Consider the following 23,366-nt stretch of genomic DNA (forward strand, 5'->3'; position numbering starts at 1 on the left):
TTAGACAAATAAATATAACCATAAATAAAATGGTCATTTTTAATATTTTGTTGAGAATCCTTTGCAGGCAATGACTGCCTTATGTCTGGAACTCATAGACATCAACAAAGCTTGGGTTTCCTCCTTTTTGATGTTTTGCCAGGCCTTTTCTGCAGCTGACTTCAGTTGCTGTTTGTTTGTGGGTCTTTCTGCATTTAGTTTTGTCTTCAGCAAGTGAAATGCATGCTCAATCAGGTTGAGATTAGGAGATTGACTTAACCATTGCAGAATATTCCACTTTTTTACCTTCAAAAACTCCTGGGTTGCTTTTGCTCTATGTTTTGGGTCATTGTCCATTTGTACAATGAAGCGCTGTCCAATCAACTTTGATGCATTTGGCTGAATCTGGGCAGACAGTGTATCACTATACAATGCATTTGGCTGAATCTGGGCAGACAGTGTATCCCTATACACTTCAGAATTCATTCGGCTGCTTCTGTCTTCTGTCATGTCATCAATAAACACCAGTAACCCAGTGCCACTGGAAGCCATGCCCATGCCATCACACTGCCTCCACCATGTTTCACAGATGATGTTGTATGCTTTGGATCATGAGCTGTTCCAAGCCTTCTCCATATTTATTTCTTCCTGTCATTCTGGTACTAGGTTGATCTTAATTTCATCTGTCCAAAGAATGCTTTCCAAAAGTGGTCTGTCTTTTTTAGATGTTTTTTTGGCAAAGTCTAATCTGGCCTTGTTTGCACCTTCTGGTGAACCCTCTGTATTTGCTCTCGTGAAGTCTTCTCTTGATTGCAGACTTTGACAGTGACACTCCAACCTCCCGGAGAGTGTTCTTCACTTGGCTGGATGTTGCGAAAGGGTTTTTTGGTAACACTTTATAATAGCTTTCATTAACAAATCATTAACAAACATCATATAATGCTTAATGGATCATTAGTTAATATATATTTAGAGAGTTAGAAACGTGAGATAATGTGATTGTTAATGTTTTCTAATAAACTTATTAAACATTACATAATGTTTAACACATTTTTTTGTGTAAGTTAAAATGCTTACCGATGTCATTAAACTTTCAATTCATATGATCAAGCACTTATTGAAAATCTACAAATGATTTGATCAGATGTTATAAAATAATTAAAAGCTTGTGTTAATGCACAACACTTTTGCTGCTATTAAGGTGTGATACGGGGTAAGGTTAGAGACAGGTTTGGTGGTATGGGTAGATTCAAGGGTTGGTTAAAGGGTCTACAGTGTACAGGGGTTCATTTGATTACTATAAGGGAACAGTTCAATCTGTTTATATTATATTGTTTTGATAAATGAACAAGTATCTTCTTTAAAAAACTGGATACTGTACTGTACTGTAGTCACTTTGTGTGAAGTGTCAGAGCTTGAAGCAGGACCCAAAACAGGAAAGAAAGCTTTTTCAGTTCAACAAAACAAGATGTTATTGCACGTTACAGCAGATAAAAAATCTGAGTTCGTACTGTAAAACAAACATGAATTGCATGGTTTAAAAAATGCAACAAACAAGTAATGAACAAGAAACAACAAACATTATGCACTGAGACAACCAGTCAGTAGTCCGTGTTACCACCTCTGACACTGATCACAGCCTCACATCGCCTGTGCATGCTTGAGATGAGGTTTTGGATATTCTGTTGAGGGATGGCTCGCCATTCCTCCAGAAATGCTATTCGCAACTCCACACGGGTTCCTGGAGGGACCTGGCATGCTTGCACTCTTGACTGTAGCTGCTCCCAAATGTGTTCACTGGGGTTCAAGTCGGGTGACCGGGCTGGCCACTCCATCCTTGAGATGCCCTCCTCCTCCAAGTATTCCGTCTCCAGCCTTGCTCAATGTGGGCCGGCATTGTCATCCATATGCATGAAATCTGGCCACATTGCACCAGCATACAGTCGCACAACTGGTCTCAGGATTTCATCCCTATACCTTTGGCCTGTCAGGCTGCCATTTTCGACGATGACAAGCTCTGTCCTTCTACCCATGGAGATGCCTCCCCAAACCATGACCGATGATCCGCCAATACTGTCATGCCGTACAACATTTTGTGGCAAATTTCTCTCCCCAGGACGACGCCAGACCCTCCTACGCCTGTCTAGGAAGTTCATGCAGAACCGGGACTCATCTGTGAAGAGCACTGTACCCCACTGATTCATTGTCCACCTGCGGTGTTCTGTGGCCCACTGCAGATGTGCCAATTGTGCACCCTCACAGCTGGTCTACTGGCTCTTCTACTTCTCTTCGCACCCCTGTTGCATCCTGAAGGTCATTTTGCAGGCTGATTGCAGGCATGAAACGATTTCTGCGGGCATGCAGGGTCAAGTATCAGTCTTGATTTGGTGTTGTGACCCATTGTCTGCCTCCACCATGCTTTCTACTCACACTACCAGACCTTCTGAACCTGTTTCAGGCTCTGGAAATGACACTTTGAGACGTCCCCACTGCATCTGCAACTTCACACTGAGTCATGCCACCTTGCAGCATCTCAATGGCCCTGTTGAGGTCAGAATCCTGCAATCTCACTAAATGTGGCATTTTCTATGCTTTCTGAGCTCAAGTTAAGCTTTCAGAGCCTTAAATGATGAGCAGTTCCCATTTACACATTTTGGTTTTAGGACAACTTTGATGAAAGGTTTTGATCCACTTCAAATGTTGACTAGTGTGTATATATATATATATATATATATATATAGAGAGAGAGAGAGAGAGAGAGAGAGAGAGAGAGGTCTCTTTTATGTGTAAACATCAAGGGCATTTAGATTTTTCTTTTAATGATAATTTTTAATCATTCTTATGGGAAATTCTTCCAAAGTGCCCCGTGAAAGCATCACATATGTAATTTAGAAAACAAACATACTCTTCAAACAGATGTGGGGGAAGGTAATGTTATTGTTATAAAAAGAATTTGATTGAATAATTTCTGAGCAACATTGTAATATCATGAAGTCTTAGCTGAAAACTTCTGAAAGCGTATTTTTTAAACTTTTGCTGCTTGAATTTAATTTAATTAACAAACCCTTAATATAAAAACACAAGATAGTATGAAAATGTAGAATGTCTTTTGCGAGAAAACATTACATAAGTGTATTTACATTTTTTTATTCACATTTATTTTGCAAATGAGGAATGCATTTGATTCATCTTGAGGCAATAACACATGAGAAGTGCTGGAAATACAAAGTTTGAAACATGATCTAGAATAGTACAATAAATCAATTATAGAAGCAATGAAGAAAAGTCAACAGGATACAGTTAAGTGCCGGTGGAAGAGAAGAGGCATATTTCATTGATGAATAAATTCACTACTATCCACACAAGTAATCTTTCACTGTGTATGCACACATTTCATACACATGACAATTCAACAGTGGGGGAAAGGATATTCATTAGCAGTTTGCAAAATTGCTATGTGTGAATGTGTAAAATGGTTAATTGTATTTTTGATGTAGGTCAGGATTCCTTAACATGGCAGCCGTGATTGAAGACGCTATTGAAGACGCTGTGGAAGCCTTTGAAAGTTATACTGCTGAAGGAGCTGATCTAGCTGAAGAAGTAACTGAAGAAATGGCTGAAGAAATAGCTGAAGCCAAAGTCGAAGTTCAAGAGATATCAAAAGAGAGCAGCGTCATAAAAAAATGTATTGTAAATGTCTCCACAGGCATCAAAGATTTGGGAATATTTATGGCAAAGAATGCAGCAATTGGTGTAATATTGTGGGGTGTTAATGTTACACTAGCAAAACTGTTCCCTAAAGGCCAAGGGCAGAGTGAAAAACAAAAATGTGCCTTGATAAAAGAAGTGATCCAAGTGATCAAAACTGAAATATGCATATCTAAAAGGATGGCTAAATGGTTAGAAGACCATAAGGAAGAAACGGTCATATTGGATGGCATAGAAATCCCTCTGGAATCACTAATTTCCACACACATTAAGCCAGTATCTGATGTAAGAAAAAATACTTCACTTTTTTGTGTATGTATATGTGTGTGTGTAAATATATATATACGTGTGTGTGTGTATTCCATCTAATGATTTGTTGATGTTGTTGTTATTTTCAGGCTATTGACCAAGCATACTCTGTGGCACAGTCACTACAAAACTCTGATGGAAATCCTTACAAAGTTCCAACTGCAGGAGACATACAGAAGTTCCTCATGGCGGCAGATGCTTTCCTAAATGCTTTCAACTTCCTGGTGGCATTCATCAATGAAAACATGCAGAAGTTTCAAGGTCTCTGCAGCTTCCCAGTGAAAAAAGAAGACATTGACACTCTCAGAGAACTGATAGAGAATGTGAAGGCTGAAAAAATGAACTGGTCTTAATGTGCTCTTAACGGTTTCTTTCTTTCTTTCTTTCTTTCTTTTTGCATTTGTAAATAAAGACAGTGACTTCAGCTGTCAACTTTACATGCATCCTTAGCAGTATGAAAACAAAGTATCCGGCAAATTGTGAATTAATTATTTACAGAAAGTCAGCTAAGAACAGTCCTTTTGTAATGTAATAATGAGAGCATTTGTAAGAGTGCTCAAGTGAGCATGTGCTGAATAAAACCCTGGCATTTTGAGAAATACTGAGTGGATTTCTGCTGTAGCGCTGAATATTTTAAATGCCTCTGATAGACAGCTGTGTTAATTTCTGTCTCACATGTTTACATTAAAAAACACGATTTTTTTTCTTGTTTTATCCTATTTATATTAAGATAGGGATGTTATTGTGTATTTAATTTCACTATACTTGCTGGGGTGTGTTTCCCAAAAGAAACTACTTATCGCATTTTCCGTCGTTACCAATAGAGTTCAATAGAAATTGCCTAACACTGTTAACAATTGCCCTGTATTTTTACAGTAAGTTACTGGCAGCATGTTTGCCAGCAAGTTACTGTATTTTGTTTTACAGCAATGCAACTTTACAGTATGTAGAACAGTACTGTACCACTACAAAACAGTATTTTACTTTGTAATTTTGAACTATTTCTATTGTATTTGGCTAAAGTGTAATATATATATATATATATATATATATATATATATATATATATATACAGGGGTGTGAAAAAAAGAAATGGGTTTTTTTTATTTACATTTTTTAATAAATTTTATACAATCCGCCTTAATTTAGCAAGTGCACTCGAGCATAAACAATTTTCAAGTTCCACACTTTTTGTTCCATTGTGGATGCTGCTGATTCACCGAGACCACCGCGGCTCAGCAAAGACACATGCGTGTGTGTGTACATATAGTTAGTAAAATTATAATACTGCTATACTTCAGAATAACATTAGAAATAAAAAAAGCAATCCAAAAATGTTTTCAAAAATATTTTTATTAAAACATTTCAAAATATTTGAGTACTATGTGTTTGCTACCCAGAGTATATTGGGTAATTTACAATTTACAGCCATGAAAGTATTTTAAGTGTGCAAAAATATAAATGAAACAAACACATGCATCTTCTGGGCAGGATTGGAATCACTGTCCTAAGAGAGAACTTGATTTATATTTAAAATATCTTAAAAATGAGCAAAAACAACAAGTATTCCCTAACTGTAGGGCATGTTCTCTCTCTGTGAAGTCCTCCATTTAAACATCATCATGGACTGAATGAAGCTGTTGAGATGCGGGGTTGATGGCCATCACTCTGCACCATGGTCCTGATCTTCTGCTCACTCGCTGTCTGGCAGTACATTTCTTCCCATCAGTGGTGAAACTGAAACAAAGTCATGAAACACACAAAGACACGTATGACAAAACCTGTTATCCACAGCACCAATAAAGATGAACAGACTGCATAAAGGAAAAAAAGTGAATGAAAATTCTGTGGCATAAATGAATAAATAAATACTTATTTATTCTTTAAATACAATCTTACTGATATAGACGTTATACAGCAAAGTGATGATGTTACTGATCACTACCTTGTAACGTGTGTACTTAATACCACTGATATTTGTCATATCGCTCCACGTTATCGACTAGGTAGAACAATTATCCCAACCACTAAAGACTGATTCACAAATAACCTCCCTGATCTGTCTCAGCTGCTCAGTGTTCCCATAAACACAAATGAACTAGATGAAATGACTAGCAGTATGCTGCCCTACAAAGGCAAAAGACCTTAACTCGCTAGAGTGTGAAACTGAGAAAAATTACTTTAAAGTTTATTACTTGTCCAGCCAAATTAATTATAGGTAGGACACTGGAAATTTAACAATTAGATGTTTTAGTAATTAAAATGATCTACATTAAAAAATTGTGAGCTCAAACTTGATTTTTACCCCTATTTTGAGGTTAATGTACTCTGCCTTTGCATTGTCTGCAAAACGTGAGCAGTCACACCAAGGCAAAAGGCAGTAACTTCCACATTATCAATATTTGGTTGCTGATCACCATTTACAAAATCGTAATAGTAACACCTATATAAAATCTAGTGATCATGGGCTATCTCATATAGGCTATTGCATATAGTAATGTGACTGTATTAATTGTTTTTTTTTATACCATAAAAAGCAGACTAAAAGTTAAACATGTGAGTGGATACCGTGGATACCAATTTATTTGCTATGCTCATAAACGTAAAAGAATGGTAGACATAGCGTAATTGCTTTTATATTGACTTGTATTAAATAGCCTAAACTAAAAGAATGACTTGTGGATTGATGTGAACGCCAGCAAGCAGGAATAATCCTCAGAATGCGTGTGGATTAAACATCTCCGATGACGTTCATCGCCATGGATTGATTTTATCAGGTTACAAGAAAAGGTAGGATATGGATTTAACTGCGAACTGTTACTACAGATTTTATGTGTGATCATGCTATGCTGTCATAGCATTCAAGTTCACAATCAGCATAAAAAAAAGACTAACAATTATTTACAATTACTTATTGTTGCCAGGTTATCTAGTCTTATGGAGCTTATATGGAGCAGTCAGATTGTGATCTACCTAATTCGTTTGTCTAATGAAGTGCTTCAGTGACAAGACACGTTACACAGTAATTTAAACTCTGCAGACTTTAATGGACAGTAAAACAAAGGCAGAAAACCTTATAACTCCAGGCCGACACAGTAACTTCATATTGACTCACGGCTAAACAAAGGCAGAGTACCGTAACTCAATTTTAGCATTCCAAAACAAAGTCAAAGAGCGGTAACAACCCTCTACGGACACCTTGGCAATTGAATCGCCATTGGCTAGTATATTTTTTTGTTAACGCGCCAGACTGAAATACTATACTAATATATAAATATAAATATAATATGTATATATATATATATATATATATATATATATAAAAGTTATACAATTTTACACACATGTTTGTAAAATATCAGGTTACAAGAAAAGGTAGGTTAGTAGGGAACTGTTAGTAGGCTACTGATTTTATGATTGATCATGCTAGCTATGGCATTCGAGTCCACACGCGTCCAACTAAGTGACAGCCTGGTGAATAATCTGCATTACAAAAAGAAAAAAAAAAATCTTTAAAGGTTATTCACGATTACGTATTGCTGCCAAGGTATCTAGTTTTTAGAGTGCTTTGTTATATAGAGCTGTTTGGTAGATCGCGATCTATCTAATTTGTTTGTCTACACCGTAATTAAAATGCGGCAGACTTTAATGGACAGTAAAAAAAAGGCAGAACACCGTATAACTCCAAACGGGCACCATAACTTCATTTTGACACGCAGTTAAACAAAGGCAGAACGCCGTAACTCAATTTGAGTGTTCCAAACAAAGTGAAAGAGCCGTAACTGGTGTTATACGGTGTTCTGCCTTGGTTTCTCAGGGGCTTTTCGAAGTTACGGTTGAGATGACCCACTATTTTCTCTGCAAAACAACGAAATTGACTCAAGATACTTATGCACATGATAAAGGATGTCTTGAATGTCACAAAAATATCAATAACTCTCAAGATACTTATGCACATGATAAAGGATGTCTTGAATGTCCCAAAAATATCAATAACTCATTTTCGACAAAAATCGAAGTTACGGTCTTTTACCTTTGCACAGCAGTATGGGCACAGTCTTCTGTAGAACATTAGATACCGTCACACCCATCAGATTAATAAGGGTTAGAGAGAAAAATACTGCACCATGGTACAACAGTAATACTCAGGCTTTAAAGAGAAATATTCACCTACACCGTAAATTGAAAAACTAATTTAGAGGTCTTTAAAATTCCATGGAAAAAAAGCATATCCCGCTACAAAAAGGCACTAAAAGCAGCCAGAGCCGAGCATTTCCACAAGCTCTTAGAAAATAACCAAAACAATCCAATGTATTTATTTACATAGAGTAACAAATAAATAGCTAGACTAACAAATAAACAGACATCACCTGAACTGAATATTCCATCACAATTTAGTAGTAATAGTAGAAACTATTAGAAATACAATTGTAAATGTACAACCTTTAACTGTTTTATGATCCAGTCTCTGTTTCTGACCCTAAAGAACAATTACAGTGCTTTACAACTATAGGACAAGAAGAACTAAATAAACTAATCATTACATCTAAACCAACAACATGTTTACTAGCTCCCATTCCCACTGAATTATTGAAAGGGTTGTTACCTATAGCAGAAGAGCCTCTTCTCAATATTATTAATTCATCTCTATCCCTAGGTCATGTTCCAAAACTATTTAAGATGGCAGTTATTAAGCCTCTCATTAAGAAACTGCAACTAGATCCAAATAACTGGCAAATTACAGACTCATTTAAAATCTTCTGTTTATGTCTAAAATATTAGAAGAATTGTGTCCACTCAATTGTACTCCTTCCTGAAAAATTTTACTCAGGATTCAGGCCTCATCATAGCACAGAAACTGTGCTCGTTAAAATAACAAATTACTTATAGCTTCTGACCAAGGATGTGTCTCAATACTAATTTTACTTGATCTTAGTCCTGCATTTGACACTATAGACCATGACATACTCTTAAGCCGACTACAAAATTACTCTGGTATTCAGGAACATGCATTATGATGGTTTAGATTGTACTTAGCAGACCGTTACCATTTTGTCTACTTAAATGGTGAAAAATCCAAGTTAACATCAGTTCACGAATTCGCCTGCCCATTCAGCCCTGCCAGGTAATGGTAAAACGAACTTGGCTTGCTGTCAGTGACGGAGGCTCGAAACCCAAGGCTCGGCTTGAGCTCCGAGTAAGAAACCCCCCCTTTGATGATACGGTGTGGATGAAAGAGAAGGGATTTAAAGGAGGAGAAGGGGTGGTGAAGGGATGCCGGAAGAATATTCGCTTTGACGGAACAATGACTGCAAAATAAATAATAATAAACTCACTGCTGCGGCAGTGAAGTGGTTAAAATTTGCAGGACAGAAAGTCTCTGCTCCGGCAGAGACATAGTCAAATGGCAATGGTTAACGGCGCGCGGAATCGTTGCTGGGCCGTATAAGGATTTGACACTACTGCTGTAGTGACAAAGGAAGAGAATTGTTTAATTAAAGTATTGTATGAAGGGAAAGCCACTGCTGCGGCAGTGGAAAGGTTGATTAAGGTTAAGGAGAAAAATAAAAATGTTACTGCTGCGACACTGAAAAGGTTAGAAGTTTTGCATGGGAGAAAGTCGCTGCTGCGGCAGCGGGAGGGTGGCAAGCCGACGGTCCTGGCCGTATGACTGCGGGATTTATGATTGGGAGACAGGGAATTCCATGCTTTGAGACGTTGGGCAGTATTGTATGAAGGGAAAGCCACTGCTGCGGCAGTGGAAAGGTTGATTAAGGTTAAGGAGAAAAATAAAAATGTTACTGCTGCGACAGTGAAAAGGTTAGAAGTTTTGCATGGGAGAAAGTTGCTGCTGCGGCAGCGGGAGGTTGGCAAGCCGACGGTCCTGGCCGTATGACTGCGGGATTTATGATTGGGAGACAGGGAATTCCCTGCTTTGAGACGTTGGGCTAGGTGACGCAATAAGAGCTAGAGGGCGGGGAAAGGGGAATCCCTGCTATTTCTGCGAAACGAAAGTAATTTGTTGATTAATGACGGACAGGTGCGTGGTGGCTGGATTATTGAATGAGAGATTGGTGTGCTTGTCTGATTTGGAAAAGGTTTGATCTGATGTAAGAATGGAAGGCGTTCGAAGACCACCGGCCTAAGCTCTTTATTTGAATTTCGGGGAGACCGTTTTGGGCGGCTGAAGTTGCGGCACCGATGCGGAAGGAATGACTGGAGTAATGGTTTGCTGAAATGCCTGATTTAGTCAGGACTGATTTGAGGTGTTTTTGAAACCAATGTCTGGAGATGGGGCTATTGTTGTTGTCTACGAAAAGGGGGTCGGTGGGAGACTGAATTTGAGAACATCTGTGAGCTAAGAAGAGGGCAACGGATTGGTAAGGCTGGAGGGGGGTGGATAAGTTAAAAATGAAAATTGGATGGCCGTGCATTAATTGATCTGTTTTGCTACGTTTGATCTTAAAGCGAATTGTGTCGTTGTCCAGTATTTGGAGGTTGGAGAATTCCGGATGGATCCTGGGAATTAATTTGGAATTACAGGTGAATTCGGAGCATCTGAGGAAACCGAAGAAAGCGAGGATGAAAAGGGCGTCGAGTAATCTGGCTGTATTTTCAGAGTGGTAACCTGAACGAAGGGTGAGTAAGCACTTGCTTAATATTTCGCGGGTGATGGGCAAGCGAGAATCTAGATGGCAGGGTTGAGATTTTTCAATACCTTTTAAAAGCAGGGAGAGTTGAGGGTTGTTGATGGCGGGGCATTGGCGGCTGAAAATTAGTTTATGGAAAAATTGGATACCACTAAGATATGTTTTTATGGAGCCGGGTTGGATCTGTTTGAAGTGGTGGAGAAAAGTTGCAAAAGAAGAAACAGTTGTGAGAGAGAAGTCAGGAAATTGAAGCTTGTGGTGAGAATGGAAGGTTTTGAAACAGTTCCAAGCCGGAGACTGAGGGCTCTGAGAATTTTGAGTGATTAAGAAGGAATTCTGCGAGTGAAAGAATGCGATTGGAGCAAGAGGCTGAATCTTTAAGGGTCACGGAAAAAATGCCACAGTCCAGGGATCGATAGCAATCTTTTTGCGGGATGGGAGATAGAAGAGATGCTAAGTCCACGTCCATACCTGAGAGGATTTGGGTGCGGAGCGGAATGGACACGGATGGGGGCTCCATGGCAATGGCATGAGCAGGAGTTGCTGTTGGAACGGTCGTGTAGAGAGTATAGGATGGAGGACGGGCTGGAATAACGTTAGAGGGAGGAAGGCTGACAGGGGGAAAAGACGAGGCAGGCACCGTTTGCGGAGGCAGCCTCACACTGGGTTCTCTGCTCGAAGAAGGAAAGAAAGAAGTAGATGAGGAAATATAGGAGGGATGCAGACAAGAGACCGGAGCGGGACCCAATTGCGGAGGCAGCTTCACGCTGGGGGGCGCTCCAGAGATGGTTGGATAAGAAGTAGGAGGAGGAAGGACAGGAGCGGGATTTTGTGAGGAATGGGCGAGGCTGAGCAAATCTGAGGTGGGTAAAAGGTGGGCTTGGACAGGAGGAACAATGGAATGGGCAAGGGCAAAGGTGGGAGCTTGGGAGCGTATTTGAGGGGCTAAATTGGCCTGTGAAAGCAAAGGGCTTAAGACCGTGGCCGCGAGACCTGCGCTATTGGGTTGGGGAGCGGGGATTACGGCTGCGGAAGCGGGCGCAGGTGCAAGTGCAAGTGCAGGTGCTGCGGCCGGGGAGGAAACGCTGGTAGAGCCCGAGGCTGTCTCGGCCTCCGTGTTGCAAGAGGCTAGCCTAGCTCTTTTAGACGGTCGACTGGAAGCTTTTTGAGGGCGGGTGGGGGGGTACAGTTGGTGGATTCTCTCCAGATAGTGACTTCGTGTAAAGAGCGTACAACTGTGCTTTGGTTTGCCTACGGGAAAAATAAATGTTTGCGGAGGCAAGAGCGTGCCGCAATCCGTTAACTGTCCATTTTGTTATGGCAGGAGTTGACGATGGTCCTGATGGAGTCGGCTGGGCTGGAAGGCGAAGAGAAGTTGAGAAGCCTGGGGTCCGTGGTTGCCTGGCCGGAGGCGGGGTTGACCGCGGTGTGAGGCGGCGTCTTGGTGAACTTGGAGGAGGGCGCCGAGTAGGATGACCTCGTTCCTTGCTGGAGTGGCCGGTACGAGAAACGGAATTGGAGGAAGCTGGGTTCGGCTGAGTGGCGGAAGGAGAATCCGAAGGACGGGAAAGTTCCTCGTCGGAGGTGAACAGCTGAAGCTCGTCGGGGTGGGACATGTTGGATGGAGGACGGGCTGAAATAATGTTAGAGGGAGGAAGGCTGACAGGGGGAAAAGACGAGGAAGGCACCGTTTGCGGAGGCACCCTCACGCTGGGTTCTCTGCTCGTAGAAGGAAAGAAAGAAGTAGATGAGGAAATATAGGGGGGATGCAGACCAGAGACTGAGCAGGACTGGTTGGTTAGGCTCCTCCCGAAGCTGCGTTGCGAACTTCATTAAATTACGGGGTGCCGCAAGGATCCATGTTAGGCCCTCTGTTATTTTCAATATACATGCTGCCACTTGGCAACATTATTAGAAAACATGGAATTAGTTTCCACTGCTATGCTGATGATACTCAGTTATATATTTCATCAACACCAGATGAAATTTCTAAACTATCCAAGTTGACAGAATGTGTTAAAGATATAAAACAATGGATGACCAGTAATTTTCTTCTATTAAATTCAGACAAGACTGAGGTATTACTTATTGGACCAAAAACCTGCACACAGAATCTCTTATGGGATTACGGCTGCGGAAGTGGGCGCAGGTGCAAGTGCAGGTGTTGCGGCCGGGGAGGAAACGCTGGTAGAGCCCGAGGCTGTCTCGGCCTCCGTGTTGCAAGAGGCTAGCCTAGCTCTTTTAGACGGTCGACTGGAAGCTTTTTGAGGGCGGGTGGGGGGTACAGTTTGTGGATTCTCTCCAGATAGTGACTTCGTGTAAAGAGCGTACAACTGTGCTTTGGTTTGCCTACGGGAAAAATAAATGTTTGCGGAGGCAAGAGCGTGCCGCAATCCGTTAACTGTCCATTTTGTTATGGCAGGAGTTGACGATGGTCCTGGTGGAGTCGGCTGGGCTGGAAGGCGAAGAGAAGTTGAGAAGCCTGGGGTCCGTGGCTGCCTGGCCGGAGGCGGGGTTGACCGTGGTGTGAGGCGGCGTCTTGGCGAACTTGGAGGAGGGCGCCGAGTAGGATGACCTCGTTCCTTGCTGGAGTGGCCGGTACGAGAAACGGAATTGGAGGAAGCTGGGTTCGGCTGAGTGGCGGAAGGAGAATCCGAAGGATGGGAAAGTTCCTCGTCGGAGGTGAACAGCTGAAGCTCGTCGGGGTGGGACATGTTTCACGGAATAGGGCGGGGCCACTATGCCGGAAGAATATTCGCTTTGACGGAACAATGACTGCTGCTTATATACGGTCGAAACGATGATTAGCAGGACTGGTTGGTTAGGCTCCTCCCGAAGCTGCGTTGCGAACTTCATTAAATTACGGGGTGCCGCAAGGATCCATGTTAGGCCCTCTGTTATTTTCAATATACATGCTGCCACTTGGCAACATTATTAGAAAACATGGAATTAGTTTCCACTGCTATGCTGATGATACTCAGTTATATATTTCATCAACACCAGATGAAATTTCTAAACTATCCAAGTTGACAGAATGTGTTAAAGATATAAAACAATGGATGACCAGTAATTTTCTTCTATTAAATTCAGAAAAGACTAAGGTATTACTTATTGGACCAAAAACCTGCACACAGAATCTCTTAGAATACAATTTGCAACTAGAAGGATGTACTGTTATGTCATCATCTACAGTTAAAGACCTGGGTGTTATGATTTTCGAAAGATAAGTTGCTGTCTAATATATTTCCAATGTTACAAAAACAGCCTTCTTCCATCTCAGAAACATTGCTAAGCTACGGAACGTGTTATCTGTTTCTGACGCAGAAAAGCTAGTTCATGCATTCATGACCTCTCGACTAGATTACTGTAATGCACTACTAGCTGGTTGCCCTGCGTCTTCAATAAACAAGCTACAGTTAGTCCAAAATGCAGCTGCTAGAGTTCTTACCAGGTCAAAAAAATATAATCATATTACCCGAATTTTATCATCTCTACACTGGTTAAAATCTGAGGTAAATGAAAAATCCGACCCGTGGACCTGTTTTTGATGAATCTTTGAAGGGCAAAGTATTTAAGTTAAATGCCCGAGAGTCGAATTGTATATACATTATATATTTGTGTCAGATGTAGGAGACAGTATGTGGGACAGATGAAGAACCAACTGTACAATCTCATATATCAACACACATACAACATCACACACAAAAAAGAAAAACACAGACATTTGGTGCAACACTTTCTGTCCCATGAACTGACCTCTTTGCGATTTTTCGGCCTTCAGACGTGTCATTTTTGGTCATTGAGTAACTGTCTTAGCGCGGAAAAGTTATGGATGAAATGTCTTGACACAATTTTTCCAAGAGGCCTTAATGAGACGTAAGTTGCAAGTGCAGGCTCTTGTCTTTATCGAGTACTTTGTGGCAAGGTTATTATAGTTTTGAATTTTTAAATTCGTTTTATTTTAATATCATTTTCAAATTTGCTACAAAATTCATTTTAGTTTTTATTAGTTTCATTCATATTTTTGTTAGTTTTGGTTTAGTTTTTATTTTGTGAACACGTTTCTATTTAGTTTTTATATAGTTTAGTTTCAGTTTTAGTTTTAGTAATTAAAGTTGATTAGATTTAACAGATCACTTCCAGAGCGCAGGCCAAAGAAAGACTTAGGCTAATTTAACCTTAGTGATGCAAACGTCTATAATTAAAGTTTAGCAGAATTAACAGATCATTTCCAGAGCACAGGCCAAATAAAGACGTAGGCATAATTTAACCTTCGTGAGGCAAACATATAGCGACACAAAATTAACGCATGCTGAGATTGATTAGATAGTAAATATAGTAAATATAGTATACAAATATACGCCAAAGAAAGCAGGCAAGCCTTTTTTTACTAAATTAATCTACACAAGTCGCGCTTAATGCCATATCCAATGATGTGTGTTGAGATATTTAGTAGGAAAATAAATGTAGCCTGATTTGGTTATGTGTCTTTTCTTATTTAACCATAATCATGATATTGTAACTGGTGTCTTGCTCACTTTTCCGTGAACAGCCGTGCATCAATCAAAACTGGGACTAATGAAATTCAATAATAACGGCAATCGCATTTAACAGTAAAGGCTTATGTTTGAATGTTCTTTTCATTTATGAAGAATTATAAGCGTGTGTATGTTGTGATTTAGCCAATGCACATTTGTTCAAAAGCCTGGCAGAGTGATCACAAGATGCTCGGCAAAAGTTTTGTGTTGTTTACAGAATCGACGCGCGTTCTCATCCTTTTTTCTGTTAATTATCATGTTGCGCTGCATGTCTGTTTTTCAGAATGCCTAATGTTGGTTTGATTGCTTGTGTTACATGCAGGGCCGTTTCTAGCCATTTTGATGCCCTAGGCGAAATCCCTATTAGCACCGCCCCATCCCACTCCCACTCCCAAACAAGAAAATATAAGATTACATACAAAATAACATAAAACTGATTATGTAAACAGTATTTCATTAGATTACTTAATTTTAGTAAATTTGGAATAGTTTGGAATATTTAAGGTAAGGGGCATAATAACTTTGATGTCTTGTTTTTATGTTAACCACCTCTAAATAAAAATGGGTGGCACTAATTATTCTGCCCTCGTAAAAGAGTTCCCCTTCTTAAACTAGGCAGATAGATAACTCCTTCCACAGGGACGTTGAATTGAAGCATGGATTTAGGATTTATTACAAATATAAGTGGAACAGAGTAAAACTGAAATACAAAAAAAATGAAAAAATACGTTTCTAGTTTCTAAGCATTAAAGATAAGTAACAGTTCACTTAAGGGATAACTGCATATACTATACACAATAATAACGCAGATGCATGTAACACTGTACTGAAAATAACCTCTCTAAACATAAAATTTATCCTGAATAACATCACCAATACCAAATATAAGATGATGATAAAGTTCTTGTAAACACTTTAATACTTACAGACAAAGCTTCTTTAAATGATTGCAAAGATGATGAAAAGATTGAAAATAGCTGCTTTAACCGTGTGACTATCAGCATCAACTGAGTAAAACAAGATGGCTGCTATTAAGGTCAGAGGTTACTGTCAAAACATATAGAATAGCACCACCTAGTGGCTCAAAAATTAACTACACTAAACTAAACTACACTGGAAACAGTACACTGCTGGAAAAACTACGTAATTACACCATTTACAAGCATTTTATCGGCGTTTTATGTTCTGTAAAAAAAATCGACGGCATATCGGCGGCATATTCGCTGATACCGATATATCTGCGATATGATGGATACAGCATGAGTCTGCATGGTGTGGGAGCTTAGGGGTGTTGCAGTACGTGCGAGGTCACGAGTTGGAGGCTGTCTCTGTGGCAAGTCCTGAAAAGGACTACTCTGCACGAAGGGTTCAGACTTTGGCAGATCAACACAGTATGGAGCTAATGGCTTGTTTTCAGTGGTTTCTGCAAGCGTTGGTATCTGTACCTCTTTATATTTATGCTGATCTTCTACATATTTCTCAGTCCTTTGCAATGAGTCATGTGAAGAATGACGCTCTTTGCCTTGAGATAGCTGTTCAATGTCCCCTATCTCTGCAACTGCCTCAAACACTGACACCTCAGCTGCAGCAGCTTCTGCTTCCCTTTCTTGGTGGAGTGCATTCAGGGTAGCCTCCAAACGAGTCTCCTCCACTTTAAGCTGAGCTTGTACTTGAGCTTGTTTCACTCTCACTTCTATCTCATTTTGTGCATATGCTGCTCTAGTCAGTGCTGCTTCTGCCTTTGCATGGGCCTCCAATGCGGCTACACTTGCTGCAGACTTGCTTGACCATCTTGATGATCGTGAACACACTGATCTGGTTTCCATACTTTGTTTCCCTTTTGAAGACATTCTGAGGTTAAAGCAGAACTTGAAATCCTATTCACCGATGCAACAATCAATGTTAAGTGTCTTTTTACTATTCTGCCCTCGTAAAAGAGTTCCCCTTCTTGAACTAGGCAGATAGATAACTCCTTCCACAGTGACGTTGAATTGAAGTATGGATTTATTATGACCACCAAATATAAGTGGAACAGAGTAAAACTGAAATACAAAAAAAATGAAAAAATACGTTTCTAAAGAATGTGCATTAAAGATAAGTAACAGTTCACTTAAGGGATAACTGCATATACTATACACAATAATAACGCAGATGCATGTAACACTGTACTGAAAATAACCTCTCTAAACATAAAATTTATCCTGAATAACATCACCAATACCAAATAAAAGATGATGATGAAGTTCTTGTAAACACTTTAATACTTACAGACAAAGCTTCTTTAAATGATTGCAAAGATGATGAAAGGATTGAAAATAGCTGCTTTAACCATGTGACTATCAGCATCAACTGAGTAAAACAAAATGGCTGCTATTAAGGTCAGAGGTTACTGTCAAAATATATAGAATAGCACCACCTAGTGGCTCATTAACTACACTAAACTTAACTACACTGGAAACAGTACACTCCCCGTCTGGGATCTGTAAGATGCCATCAAGCATAATAGTGTTTGTCTATTCAGTCCCAGGAGATAGCAGTAAAACGATATCCGATAAATTTTTTTCAGTAGCACAACATCTCCCACTTGGAGATTGGAGCTCACATTCTGCCATTTTCTACGGTTTTGCAAGGTTGTGAGATATTCCCTTCTCCAGCGACTCCAAAATGTATTGGCCAAGCTTTGGACTTGCCTCCACTGACGAATGAAGAGGCCCCTTTCACCAAATTCTCCTAGTGGAGGAGGAACTACAGAAGTCTTTTGAGTGAGTAGAGTTGCTGGAGTCAGAATGAAAGGAGCGTCTGGATCTGTAGACACAGGTACCAGGGGACGAGCATTGATTATGGCCGTGACTTCAGCCATGAAGGTGGTCAAAACCTCATGGGACAACTTTGAAGGTCCAAGGCCTTGTAGCATAGATTCAAGAATCCGGCTTGAAACTCCGATCATTCGTTCCCAACTTCCACCCATGTGAGATGAGTGAGGAGGGTTGAACACCCAAGAGCATCCATTGTCGCTCAAATACTCTTGTACCTTTCTGTCTTCTGAGACTGTCTCCATCTTCAACTCCTTGCATGCTCCAACAAAGTTGGTGCCACAGTCTGACCGCAACTGCTTTGCTGGACCCCGAAAAGCGAAGAATCTGCGGAGAGCATTTATAAAGCTGGAACTATCCATTGATTTTATGAATTCAATATGTATGGCCCTAGTACTCATAGATGTCAACAGCACTGCCCAGCGTTTGAAGTTTGCTTGTCCTCCTCTGGTTCGATGTGAGGTGACCATCCAAGGCCCGAAAACATCCAACCCTACATAGGAGAATGGAGCGTCCATACTGAGCCGTTCAGGAGGTAGGTCAGACATCTTCTGAGTCAAAATCTTTCCCCGCAGTCTGCGACACTGAAAACATTGAAAGATCACACTACTGATGCATCTCTTACCACCTATGATCCAAAAACCAGCCTCTCTCAATGCACCCTCAGTGAAGACGCGTCCCTGATGTTCAACTTGTTTGTGATAATGTTGAATGAGTAGAGATGTGATGTGACAATGACCAGGGAGAATAAGGTTTGCTTCTGAAAGGCGTCCGCCAACCCTGAGTAAGCCAGATTTATCAAAGTAAGGGGATAGATTAAAGAGAGGGCTTTGATTGGAAATCACAGTACTTGCTTGAAGGCATTTCAGCTCCTCTGAGAAGGCTTCTGCTTGTACGCTGTAGATGAGAATGGACTTTGCTTTTTCTAGATCTTGAACTGAGCAGGGCTTGTCACATATATGCCAGCCCCTGCAAGTGCTCTTGTCGCTGTCCTGCTTGAAGGAGTGGGCTATGTGCACAAGTCTTGCTATTGCACGAGTCAGCGATCGCCAGCTTGAGAATCTTTCAAAGCATTTGGGGTCCAACTCCTTTCTTGAAGTATGTGTAGCACAAGAAGTGACTTGGGGACGTACTTCAATGTCTACTTCTGGGTCTATCATGTTGAAGAGACCAGTGTCAGATTCAGGTGGTGTCGTTGTAAACAAGAATTTTGGGCCAGTCAACCACGTGCTATGGGGAAGGTCAGCTGCCAAAACGGATCTTGTGGCTTGGTCAGCAGGGTTTTGATCGGTAGGTACGTATTTCCACTGCTCAGGGCGTGTAGATTTCCGTATCCTCTGCACTCTGTTGTTAACATATACATAAAATTTCCTGTATTCATTACAGATGTAGCCTAAGACGACCTTACTGTCAGAATAAAATGTCACAGCATCCAGTTCAGTGTCGATCTCATCTTCAATGGTTTCAGCTATTTCCACAGCCAGAACAGCTGCGCACAGCTCAAGTCTGGGAACAGATATCTCAGGTCGGGGAGCTAGTTTAGCCTTACCAAACATGAAGCCAACTTCTACATTACCACTTGTATTGATAACCCTGCTGTAAGCAACAGCTGCAATAGCATTTGTGGACGCATCACAGAAGACACACATCTCTTTTCTTTGTGCCTGACAGAGAGATATTGTAGAATATGTGCAGGGAATCTTGACATGCTCAAGCTCTTTTAATGAGTCTCTCCAAACTTTCCATTCCTTAAATTTCTCGTCTGGCAGAGGTGCGTCCCAGTCACAAGACTCTGTGGTTAGCACTCTGAGCAGGAGTCTGCCCTGAATTACGACAGACGCAGCAAACCCAAGGGGGTCAAACAAACTGTTGATCGTTGACAGAACCCCACGTCTGGTGTAAGGTCTCACCTGGTCTGCAACCTGGAAGATAAACACGTCTTCAGACATGTCCCAGCTCACCCCCAAACTTCTCTGAACTGGTGGGAGGCCAGTACTGAGATCTAGATTCCTTAACTCCTTTGCAAGATCATCTGGAGGAAATGCTTTCATAACCTCCACTTTATTGGAGGCAATCTTGTGAAGATTTAGATTAGACAGAGCAAGCATTTTCTGAGTGGCCTTGAGCAGCTTGATGCTTCCTCTTCTGTGGAGAGGGAGATAATGCCATCATCCACATAAAAATTCCTTTCCACAAAGTGCCTTGCTTCGGATCCATAGTCTTTTTCACCTGCGTGGGCAGCCCTCCTGAGTCCATATATGGCAACTGCTGGAGACGGGCTATTACCAAATACATGCACTCGCATCTGGTACTCCAGCACCTTGTTGTCTATGTCATTGTTGTCATACCAAAGGAAGCGTAGAAAGTTCCGATGCTCTTTTGCAACCACAAAGGAATGGAACATTTGCTGAATATCAGCCACCACTGCCACACATTCCTTCCTGAACCGCAGTAGAACCCCCAAGAGGCTATTGTTTACATTAGGGCCAGTAAGTAGGATATCATTTAATGATACACCTTGATATCGAGCACTAGAGTCAAATACTACTCTTATCTGGCCGGGCTTCTTTGGATGGTACACCCCGAACATTGGCAGATACCAGCACTCTTCATTATTCTGCAATTGTGGTGCCAACTCTGCATGCTCATTCTCAAATACCTTGCGCATAAAATCCACAAAGTGTTCCCTTACCTCGGGGTGTGTTTTTAGTTTGCGAGTCAGTAACGTGAGCCGGTTGTTGGCTTGAACCTTGTTATTCGGGAGGCGTTGCCGTGGGCTACGGAACGGAAGTGGGGCAACCCAGCTATTTGACTCATCCTGATGGAATTCTCTTTCCATAATCTTGAGGAAGGCAAGGTCATCCATAGAAGGAGCTGGTTTATCGTCATTCTTTATGTTGCAGAAAACTGATTCTCCTATCGGACACTCATTATGTACCAGCAAACTTCTCTGTTTAGGGTTTAGCATGGAGGATTTCTGTGGCTCATCATGAAGATTGAAAAAGTCCTTCACATGCATACTGTTTGGACATAGACTCATGTAGCTGGGGCGCCCATTTCCTAAAATATGAGTCTTGTAAACATCAACTGATGAAGGCTTGTGAGCTCCGTTAAGACATGCATCTCCAACTATCACCCACCCAAGGGCCAACCTCTGTGCAAAGGGAGCATGTTGCGGTCCGTTGCATTGCTCAAGCACCTTGTGTGCCTGAATGAGGTCTCTTCCGAGAAGAATCAGAATTTTGGCCTTGGGATCTAGACATGGAATTTTGGAGGCTACTAATCTTAAGTGGTTTTGGTATTTTGCTGCCTCTGGAGTAGGAATCTCTGCTCTGTTGTTTGGGATGAGGTTGCATTCAATAAGTGATGGAAGAGCAAGGCATGTCTTTTCATCAAAGGACTCCACTATAAAACCTTCAGCTCTACGCCCTTCAGCTTCCGTGACACCTGCACACGTCCGAAGTGTCTAAGGTGCCGTATTGTCTGCAACATTAAGCATCTCGAAGAAGGCAGATCTTGCCAGAGATCTATTACTCTGATCGTCTATGATTGCATAAACCTTTTGTTTGTTCTGAGGCTCACCTTTTGGATACACATTTACCAGGCAGATCTTTGAGCAGGATTTTCCGCTGCTGTGATCTCCACACACTTCTGTACAGGTGGATGTGGCGACTGGGGAAGGAGGCTCTTCTTGCTCCCCGCCATAGTTTGTAGAGGGATTGGTATCCTCCTTTTTTGACCAGGGGGCTGGGCCGTTGTGAAGTGCGGCTATATGCTTGTCGCTATTGCATTCAGAGCACTGTATTACTGCCTTACAGTCCTTTGCCTGGTGTGTAGTTGAGGAGCAGCATCTAAAGCATATCGAGTTCTCTCTGAGGTAAGCTTTGCGTTCCTGCAAGGTCTTTTCCCTGAAACCTCTACACTTCCTGAGGGGATGTGGCTTTTTATGGATTGGACATTGTCTGTTGAGGTTGTCACTTGCTTTGGTAGATTCATCCCTTTGTGTGGCATTGTCTATTTCTGTTTTGTGAACAGTGACGGGAGCTCTGATTGCCTTCGATGAAAATCTCTCTCCTTTAGATGATGTAGCATTATGCATACTCATGTTAAAGCTGTGATCATTTCTCATGCGGGCCTCACAACAAATGAAATCACAAAAGAATTAAAAGGGGGGAAAGCTGACACCATACTCGTCTTTGTAACGAGTTCCCTGCAACATCCATTTCTCCTGTAGACTGTATGGTAGTTTCTCTAAAATGGATCTGATGCCTCGTGCAGTATCTAGGAAGGTCAAGCCAGGTAGATAGCCTTCAGTTTTGGTGGCCTGCAACTCAAGAAGTAGGTCTCCTAGCTCTCTGAGACGTTGAGGGTCCTTGTTAGACAGCTTTGGGAACCATTCAAGTTTGTTAAAGAGAGCTGCCTCTATGGCTTCGGCAGAGCCATAGCATTCCTCTAGCCATGTCCAGACCATGCTGAGGCCAATGTCTGGATGATTGATGTGGACTGATCTGATGCGTCTTGCTTGTTCAGTAGAATCTGGGCCGATCCATTGAATGAGTAGATCTAGTTCTTCACTAGGCTTAAGATCAAGTCCTTCAATAGCATTGCAAAAGCTGGACTTCCAGGCCCAATAATTATCAGGTTTATCATTGAATCTTGCTAGTCCACCTGTCAGAAGATCACGGCGAGCCAGGAACTTTGCAAGCTCAAACACATCTGAGCGAGCAGCATGGGACTCATTGTGATGAGAGGGTAAGCGACTTGTCAATTTAATGTTGTGTCTAGAAGATGATGCATCATGTAATGCAGAATTAAACCGTGATGTGTTCCCACCTGCATGTTTGATGGATACAGCATGAGTCTGCATGGTGTGGGAGCTTAGGGGTGTTGCAGTACGTGCGAGGTCACGAGTTGGAGGCTGTCTCTGTGGCAAGTCCTGAAAAGGACTACTCTGCACGAAGGGTTCAGACTTTGGCAGATCAACACAGTATAGAGCTAATGGCTTGTTTTCAGTGGTTTCTGCAAGTATTGGTATCGGTACCTCTTTATATTTATGCTGATCTTCTACATATTTCTCAGTCCTGCAACATTCTGCCCTCTATGTGTATGATGCTGCTCCCATAAAGCGCTGTTGGAAGCGAATTAATTGACTCAGCATTTCGGCACTTCCGTAAGGATGCATTAAATTCGACAAAGCAGTTTAATAAAGGATGTATTGATCTTGTGAATTAGCAAATTTTACTACACCAATATTTTTAAATTGGTCGTTAAAGTTTTATATGTAAATATTACACAACACACTGATCCTTTAACAATGCATTGGCGCAAAAACGCACACCTTTTGGACCAATTTTTCAGCATGATTTCTC

The 23,366-nt window shown here is 41.3% G+C and overlaps 1 protein-coding gene across 1 annotated transcript in view; it reads left to right on the forward strand.

The window, feature by feature from the left end:
• LOC107670028 (uncharacterized) overlaps window positions 1-4,579 on the forward strand; it is a 7,754-nt gene extending 3,175 nt beyond the window's left edge. Inside the window, exons 2-3 of the mRNA XM_016462491.1 lie at window positions 3,477-3,972; window positions 4,086-4,579. Coding sequence (XP_016317977.1) covers window positions 3,493-3,972; window positions 4,086-4,349 — 744 coding nt within the window. The 5' untranslated portion in view covers window positions 3,477-3,492 and the 3' untranslated portion in view covers window positions 4,350-4,579. The remainder of the gene's footprint in view (window positions 1-3,476; window positions 3,973-4,085) is intronic.
• Window positions 4,580-23,366: the final 18,787 nt, after the last annotated feature.

Source organism: Sinocyclocheilus anshuiensis, unplaced genomic scaffold, assembly GCF_001515605.1.
Source record: "Sinocyclocheilus anshuiensis isolate Anshui unplaced genomic scaffold, SAMN03320099.WGS_v1.1 scaffold973, whole genome shotgun sequence".
Classification (NCBI taxonomy): domain Eukaryota; kingdom Metazoa; phylum Chordata; class Actinopteri; order Cypriniformes; family Cyprinidae; genus Sinocyclocheilus; species Sinocyclocheilus anshuiensis.